Source organism: Ranitomeya variabilis, chromosome 2 (genome assembly GCF_051348905.1).
Source record: "Ranitomeya variabilis isolate aRanVar5 chromosome 2, aRanVar5.hap1, whole genome shotgun sequence".
Taxonomy (NCBI): Eukaryota; Metazoa; Chordata; class Amphibia; order Anura; family Dendrobatidae; genus Ranitomeya; species Ranitomeya variabilis.
The window spans coordinates 825,314,190-825,323,517 of NC_135233.1; the positions used below are offsets into that span (position 1 = coordinate 825,314,190).

The following is a 9,328-nucleotide window of genomic DNA, read 5'->3' on the forward strand; positions in this document are numbered from 1 at the left end:
CACAGATTTTCACTTGAAGAAAAGGAGTGCTGCCTTATTTTTTCTTCTTTTTAGATTAAAACATGTACATGATCACATGCAGTTTCCTAGGTTTATAATAGAAATCTATCAGTAAAAATCTGATGCCGCTCTGATGGTCCGTGTGGGATCTGATTTTTTTTTTCTCACACCCATAAATTTCAAAGTGTGAGTCTTATCCAAGACTGAGATGAAAGTAATGCACGCGGCGTTTTTTTCTCACGTACACTCAATCATTCATGTCAACAGCCCTGTTGAATAACATGGGTCAGTGTGTTGTAGGATTTATACGATCGTCTGCATGAAGACCAGAATAATCCGAGCAGTGCATGTAAATGGCAGGCAGCCCCTGCAGTCGTCCAATATTCGGGCGTACACACGGAACCAGTTATGCCTGCAATTTGCGAATGTGACTGGCCCGAGTTTTCATACAGCCACCTTATTCACGGACAGGACTCGGGAGGAAAACAAGGGATCGGATAATGGATGCATGAAGACATCACACTCCTAATCACCAGCAGATTGATGAAACCATCGTTTGACACAAAAAAGACAAAATGTATTCAACACTTCTGTTCATCACTGCACTAAATGTCTCAAGAACTATTAATGTATAAATATATGAGGGGACAGTACAAAGACCTTTCTGATGATCTTTTTAATCATAGACCTGAGACAGGGACAAGGGGGCATCCTCTACGTCTGGAGGAAAGAAGGTTTAAGCATAATAACAGACGCGGATTCTTTACTGTAAGAGCAGTGAGACAATGGAACTCTCTGCCGTATGATGTTGTAATGAGTAACTCATTGCTTAAATTTAAGAGGGGACTGGATACCTTTCTGGAAAAGTATAATGTTACAGGGTATATACACTAGATTCCTTGATAAGGCGTTGATCCAGGGAACTAGTCTGATTGCCGTATGTGGGGTCGGGAAGGAATTTTTTTCCCCAATGTGGAGCTTACTCTTTGCCACATGGGGTTTTTTTGCCTTCCCCTGGATCAACATGTTAGGGCATGTTAGGTTAGGCTATGGGTTGAACTAGATGGACTTAAAGTCTTCCTTCAACCTTAATAACGATGTTAATCATTGTCTCCCACTATCCTGCTGATCCTACGTAATAACAGCAGAATTGCCAGCCTTGCTGCCTCCTGATCTACATTAGATTCTGCCGTCCTGTGTAAGGGCAGTATAATATGGGGACAGGTGACTGGAGAGAGCCATGCTTTCTCACACAGCGGCGCGTCACTGGGCTCATAGCTGCGGCCCCAGGAATACGGCCTTCATCTATTAGACATTTATTTCAATTTAACTGAATGCTTTTTCTTAAAATCCTAGAATCTTTTTAAATGTCAGTTTTCATCTACTGATCTCATTAGAAAATACTCACAAACTCATGAGGCGCCGATTGTTGTCTGTCATATGGAGGTTTTCCAGCCTTTCCCTTACAGTTAGGGGAAACATCAAATCTCCAATAAATAGTGAGAAAGAGGTGACTACTGGAGATGGCGCAGGACACACTGTGGGGTAAAGGCAAACCACGAGTGTGTGCACTACTAATATTAATCTGATTTCCTTATTACTTTCCGCCAGTAAATGAGGCCGCACAGTGAAATGCCATGACATTTTTACCATTTCTTCGCAGACCTACAAGAAAGCCTCTTCCCGAAGGAAAGATTACCAGAATGGATCAGTGACTGCAGCGAACGGACACACAAACGGCCTTTCATCCCTGGAGGACAATGTCAAGCAGCGCAAACAAAGGAGGGATTGAGCAGAGAAGCCGGCCACCAATTCACTATGCCAGATGATATAACATCAGATTGCAAACAATGATTCTGTGCACTGACACCCTCACCCTTCCAGCTACTGTAAATTATTCCTAGTTATATAATGTGATTAATGTAGAAAATAACAAAATGACACCCACATTAAGATGCGGAAGACACATTTAGGATTGCTCCTATAATTAGCGGCGGTTATTGCTTAGATCTGCCTCCTAGAGCAACAATTGCTGAACTACAAGTCTCAGTATGCCAATAGCTTATGTGAGCCTCTTCGTGTGCTGTGCCACATGCATTTAATATGGTTCTAACTTGGAGGAGAAGTGATGTAAATCCGCGCTGCCAGTGGTCCAATATACGATAAGAGGCCAAAATGGTATGGATGCGGTTTTCATTTGTCAACGCGTTTCGAGGTGTCCATACCTCTTCATCAGGACAAACCACAATGGACTTAATATGGTTCTGGCAGGGGATGCTGGGACTTGTAAAGTAAAGGCTTAGGTAAACCTATAGGTGGATGCCATCTGCTCTAGACCATAATGCACTATTGCTCCTTGCCTATAACACATGATCCAAAATGGAAACTTGTGGAAGGAGGCATTGCCATTAATAAAAGTAGGTTAGGTTTTAGCATATATATATTTTTAGAATCCATCTGTATTTTCATGGTTTTGGCAATGCCAACATAACCTGCATAAAAAATGTTGTATACATGTCTTTAAAGAGATGGCCTGGTATGGAGTTGTTGCATCGTCGTTTCTCAGGGCTGTGTGAGAATAGATGACCGTGAAGAAGGACACATAAGATCGGGAAGTTTAAGAATATCGGTGTTAAATAGAAATCACTGAGCAGCGCCACCTCCTATTCAGCCCCTCTTTAGTGCCAGAATATGCGGCAAACCACCCTGACATTGACTGGGACCAGCGATTCAGTTATCGTGTGCACACATACCCTTTTTGTAGACCGTGGATACTAAAAAAAAAGTATTATTGTAGTATATTACACTGCTGTTGCCTTACTAGTTTCATCTTCTAGGTGCTGACTAGCAATTTCTAGGTACCAGGAGTACTATTTCATTTTCTAATGCAGGATACCTGTCGTTTGTGTACCATATAGTGTGAATAACAAGCCTTAATAGGACAGAATTTAGGTAACACGGCCCGTAGTTCCTACAGGGTAGAAAAGGTTTAAAAGAAAACATTTGACAACTCAGCTTTTTAGTAGATAAATATATTTTTCGAATTTCTTTGTATTATACTAGTAGTGAGGTTTCCTACACGCACCCTGAATGATCGGGCTGTCATTGGTTGTGTTTTATGTGATGGTTTATCGGTCTGCAGCTTTGTGCGCACACATGAAGGAGACGGGCGCAGTTTTAAAATTAAGATGAGCGCGATATAAATTCACTTTACCTGCAGGTTAAATATTCAGGGCCCGATTCATTATTGCATTTCCTCCAGTTTTCAAGTTGTCTTTTGTAGTTTAGTTTTCAGATTTTTACGACAATGTGGCTTTTCCAGATATTTTACACAGTCATGAAATGCGACTTTTTTCTAAAGAATTGCAAAATTTGACGCAACTCTACTCCAGTCGGCCTTTCGAGTCATTTTATATCCGCCAGGATATTTTCTTTGGGGGGGGAGCTTTTTTTTTGTGACGTTTTACAAAACGTGAGACTTTTCCAGCTTGGAAGTATAAAAAGCAGTTGAAGACAATTTGGGGTTCAGCGCAAAATTCATGAATCACCTTTTCCATTTTGCACTATCAAAGAAAGCCACAAGTCAAAAAAGAGAGGCGAGTTAAGAAAAACCCACAGATGATGAATCGGGCACTGTAGTCTCTGAATCGGGCCCTCAGGTTTTTATTTTTTACAGTTTGACTTGAATTGTGACTGTGACTGCAGCCCCGCAAGGACCATTCTGCCTTTGGTAGATCACAGTTTTAGGTTTGGTTTAATTTATGCTTTTAGTTGCTTGTTTGTAGAACGCAGAAGAATTTCTAATCAAGGGAAGCCTTTGGCTTGAACCATACAGGTAATATATTACGGTGCTCAAATGTATTTTTCTCTCCATGACGTAGACACCTAGTGAAAAAAAGAAGTCTGTTTGCAACATAACATTTTTCTTTTTCACGTTTGACATGTCATCTGCTGGAGTTTGTACTATATGCCCTACAGATGACTTCTGATCCCAGTGATTGACAAATCCTTCATAGCACTGCTGCCTCCTTGAGGCTACTGAAGGCATTGCATACTTTCGTAGACGGCCATTAGTACTTGACGAGTATGTACCGTAGTCTGTAAAGTCTGTTCTGTAGTGTTTCACCATTGCCTAGCTATTATGAACGTTTGAATTATTTTACGTTGCAGTATATTTATACAAAAATTTGTGATCTGGAGTTGGAGGTCTTAGAAAAAGCCATTATTTCATACTTCACTGATGTCAAACATTCCTAGGCTGCCTTTTGTGTGTATGTTACAGCAAGAATAACCGCTACCTTTGCTGTTTGGGCTATAGATGCATTTGTAACCCCCAAAATACCTTCCAATTTTTTAGAAATATGTTTTGACTTTTTAAAAAAAAAAAACTTTTTTAGCTAAATGTCATAGTCCCTGCAGTGAGCAAGTAAGTCCTAATAATGCCAAGGAAACTGTATAAACGTTTGTGGGGTTAATTTGTTTTCATAGTTGCCTAACGTCCAGCACTGGCAAAGTCATTTATACAGTAATACACATGTCATATGTGTCTGTTAATATATTAAAAAAGTTGTGACTTCATTCTACTAGTCTTTATTAAAGATTTTATGTATAATTGTTCGTGTGAGCTGCAACATGGATGAACTTACAAAAATATAGTGGTTGTTATAGAAATCAACGCACTAACATGGTGCCACAATAACATCTTCAAGTGCCATTACTGTGAGTACTTCCCATGAACTACAGGATCACTTTATATTTAATCTATTCCCAGCAGGTCTCTAACACCTCCTCACCAAGCCCTACCCTTTTTATTCTTCTGCTAGCCCTCTAATACTTAGTGTTGATGAGACGCTTTTGCCAAACCGAACTGTTCGGAATTTTTACTGTTGTCCAAACAGCACTTTTCATAGTGTTTTTCTTCCCATTCCTGCAGGTTAGGAATAGTTGGTGTATCCAACTACAGGAAAGAAAATTTATGTAAGTAAATTTACATTTTCCTGTGCATCCTGGAAGTAACATAACACTCCAAAACTGAATGTCTCAAACCAGCTTTCTCGAAGCTCCAAAATCAAGTCTATAATGCAAAAGAAACATGCGTGGTGAAGACATTCATCAAGCAGCTTGACAAAAGTTAGAGATTAGGACCAAAGCCTCTCAGGTCAAGATGCCTCTATATCTTGAGTGACTTTGCACACTCTGCAAGGAAAAAAAGGTTTTTCCTTACCGGTAATAGGATTTTACAGAGTCCACAACAGCACCCTACGAGAGAGGGGATCCACCCACCATCAGGACAGGAACCTACTGGTTAAAAACGGGCAGTCCCCCTTGCCTCCTCAGTTTGTGTTTCAGAGTAAGGGGAACCGCCGTCCAATTAGTACATGATAAGGCAAGACCTATCGCATCTCTAATCCATCTGGTGATAGAGTTCTTTGTAACACTCAAACCCTTCCTTTGAGTCTGGAAGGAAACAAACAGAGCCCTACTCTGCCTCCAGTTTTGTGTTTTATCTTAATACTCTAAGGGTACCGTCACACAGTACCATTTACATCGCTACGACGGCACGATTCGTGACGTCGCAGCGTCATACGATTATCGCTCCAGCGTCGTAGACTGCGGGCACACGTTGCAATCACGGCGCTGGAGCGATGCCGAAGTCCCCGGGTAACCAGGGTAAACATCGGGTAACTAAGCGCAGGGCCGCGCTTAGTAACCCGATGTTTACCGTGGTTACCAGCATAAAAGTAAAAAAAAAAAAAAAACGTACATGCTCACCATCTGATGTCCGTCAGGTCCCTTGCAGTCTGCTTCCTGCTCTGACTGAGATCCGGCTGTACAGTGAGAGCAGATCACAGCGGCGACGTCACTGCTGTGATCTGCTCTCACTTTCCGGCCGGCAGACAGTCAGAGCGGAAAGCAGACGGCAAGGGACCTGACGGACATCAGATGGTGAGCATGTACGGTTTGTTTTTTTTTACTTTTACGCTGGTAACCACGGTAAACATCGGGTTACTAAGCGCGGCCCTGCGCTTAGTTACCCGATGTTTACCCTGGTTACCAGCGAACGCATCGCTGGATCGCTGTCACACACAACGATCCAGCGATGACAGCGGGTGATCAAGCGACGAAAGAAAGTTCCATACGATCTGCTACGACGTACGATTCTCAGCAGGATCCCTGATCGCTGCTGCGTGTCAGACACAGCGATATCGTATGGATATCGCTGGAACGTCACGGATCGTACGGTCGTAGCGATCAAAGTGTGACTGTGTGACGGTACCCTAACACTGATCTTCTAACGTCTAGAGTATGGAACTTCTGTGACCGGATTATCGTAAAAGGACAGCAAGTAGATTTCCTGGCTTCTGTGAAATTTAGAAGCTACCTTTTGGTAAATATGCTGGGTCTGGTTTTAAAGCAATTTTATCCTGAAAAACCATTAGATAAGGAGGGTCTACTGATAAAGCTTGGATATCACTGACCCGTCTAGCGGAAGTTAAGGCTAACAATAAGGCTGTTTTTAGGGTCAGCACTTTGATTAAGGCAGAACTTAAAGGCTCAAAGGGAGGTTGTGTTAATGTATCTAACATCAAGTTCAAATCCCATGGCGGCAATCTAGCAATATGCACCGGGTTACTGCGTTCACTAGCCCTAATAAATCTAGAGACCCATCTATTTCCCGCCACGTTACTGTTATACAATGCTCCCAAAGCTGACAGGATATTCACTGACAGCCCCAATTCTCGGCCTTTCTGTAAGAATGCCAGAATCGGAACATGATCTGTTAGGGGATGTTGATGGAACATTAGAAATTTTTTCCAGACTTTAAAGTAAATATTTAGTAGTGACTTCCTTCCGGCTAGCTAACAAGGTAGAAACTAAGGCCTCCGAAAATCCCCTATGCCTTAGCAACTCCCTCTCAAATTCCACGCCGTCAAGTGGAGGCCCTCCACCTGAGGATGACGGAATGGGCCTTGAGAAAGAAGCTTCGGGCTCGATGGCAACACCCAAGGGTCGGTTACTGACATTGCTCTGAGTAGAGAAAACCATGGCTTCTTGGGCCAGAAGGGGGCAATTAGTATTACCCTTGCCCCTTCCTCCCTGATCTTCCTGAGAACCAGAGGAATCAAGCACATTGGGGAAAAGCATATGCTAGAGGAAAATCCCACTGAACCTGCAGGGAGTCTACTATGTATGGTCTGTCTGCTACCCGAAGTGATGCAAACTTCCCTACCTGCCTGTTGCTTCTTGTGGCAAAAAGATCTATAACCGGCAGACCCCATAACCGGACTATCTGTTTGAATATCTGTCGGTTCAGAGACCATTCCCCTTGACGTAGGGAATGACGGCTGAGATAATCTGCCTCCACATGGTGTTCACCTCTTATGTGGAGTGTGGCAAGTATGTCTGCTGTGGTGGACATCAGTGATTGTGATCTTGTCCCTCCCTGATGGTTGAGGTAGGCTACCACTGTCATGTTGTTGGTCTGTACCCGCACATGTGAACCCCGCAGAGATGGTAGAAACTGAAGGAGTGCATATTTGACTGCTGTGATTTCCTTTAAGTTTGAAGAATTCTGGGTTTCCAAGACTGACCACATCCCCTGGGCTAGAACGTCTCCCATGTGAGCTCCCCACCCTACTGAGCTGGCATCCGTCGTGACTGTGTTGTCTGGTTTTATTCCCCACTGCACCCCCTTTGACAAGTGGCGAAGGTCCAGCCACTAATCTAGATCGCTGAGAGTGACGGCTGACAATCTGAGTCTTCCACTTAAGCGACCCCGAAGTGTTCTGTCTGCTTCGAGAATCTCGGATTGTAACATGCGGGTGTAGGACTGAGCCCACCGAACAGCTGGTATGCACGATGTCAATGAACCTAGTAACTAGTAAGGACATTGCTTCCCTTAATGTTAAATTTGGATCTCTTTCTTCTGCCATGATTTTCTGAATGATCCTTAGTTTTTTGTCTTCTGGCAGGAAACACAGTTGATCTTTTGAGTCCAGAAGAATGCCGAGGAAAATCTGACGAGTTGAGGGTTCTACCTTTGACTTCTTTAGATTGATCAACCAACAAAGGCCCTGCAGGGATGATATTATACAGTTTAGACGGGCTCTACATTGGATGACTGAATTTCCCACAATCAGGAAATCGTCCAAGTAGGGTAAAACCAGGGTATCTCGTTCTCTGAGATGGGCCATTACCTCCGCAATTACCTTAGTAAATACCCTTGGGGCCATAGACAGCCCAAATGGCATCGCCGTAAACTGAAAATGTCTGACCTGATCGTTTAGCCGGACAGCCACTCTAAGGTATTGCTGGTGATCCTTGTAAATAGGTAGATGGTAGTAAGCATCTTTTAGATCCAGCACTGTCATGTAACACCTGGGAAATGTTTAGTTGCAGATCTAATGGATTCCATTTTAAAGGTATGATATTGTAGAAATTTATTCAATTTTCCCAAGTTTATGATGGTCCTAAAGGAACCATCAGACTTGGAAATTAGAAATAAGGGAGAATAAAACCCCATCCCTTCTTGATCTTTAGGCACTTCTACAAAAACTTCTTTTTCCCTCAACTGCCGAATCTCTATTTCTAGGGCCTGCTGTTGCTCTGGGAATTTAAAGTTGTTGATACAAAGAAATTCGGAGGTACACTCCGAAATTCCAATTTTAGCTCGGACGCAATTATCCCCAAGATCCAAGTATTGGATGTTATCTTGGCCCATTGGTCAAAAAAATAATTCAATCTACCCCCCACTGGGAGGACCGTGTTATCGATAGTTGTGTCTACGTCTTGACGTTAAAGCGCCACTGTAGTATGCACCCTTCTTCTTTGGCTCTGCCGGTTCCCAATCCCGGTCTGAATAAGTCTTCCGGCAACCTAAACCATAACAGATCTGGCAGTGCAGGTGCTAGCAATTGCCGGTTTAAAGGCTTCAGCAGACGACTCCCAAACCTTCAAGAACATATCCGCTTTCCTGTCGGATGGATCTTTAAGAAGGCCTACATCCTCCAGGGGTAGAGTGGCTAATTTTGATGTGGACGCAACAGCCGCGTCCACCTTAGGGATTTTTAACCACTCAGCTAGTACCTCGCCATCAAAAGGGTATCTCCTCTTTGCGGATGATGGCAATAAACCATTATCCTGTTTGTCCCATTCACGTTTAACAAGATCTTTAACTGTATCAATAACTGGAAATGATTTGCGATTTTTCTGACACAGACCCGCAAACATGATGTCCTGGGTTGATTTGGGTTCTTTATTGTCTGCAACCCCCATGGTGGTGGGAACCGCTTTAACTAGCATGTCCATATTTTCTACAGGGAAACAT

At 43.0% G+C, this 9,328-nt stretch overlaps 1 protein-coding gene across 2 annotated transcripts in view; it reads left to right on the forward strand.

The window, feature by feature from the left end:
* ELOVL5 (ELOVL fatty acid elongase 5) overlaps nt 1–4,578 on the forward strand; it is a 72,970-nt gene extending 68,392 nt beyond the window's left edge. For both annotated transcript variants that reach the window (XM_077290030.1, XM_077290032.1), the window contains exon 8: nt 1,664–4,578. In XM_077290030.1, the coding sequence (XP_077146145.1) occupies nt 1,664–1,792 (129 nt within the window). In that variant the 3' untranslated portion in view covers nt 1,793–4,578. The remainder of the gene's footprint in view (nt 1–1,663) is intronic.
* Nucleotides 4,579–9,328: the final 4,750 nt, after the last annotated feature.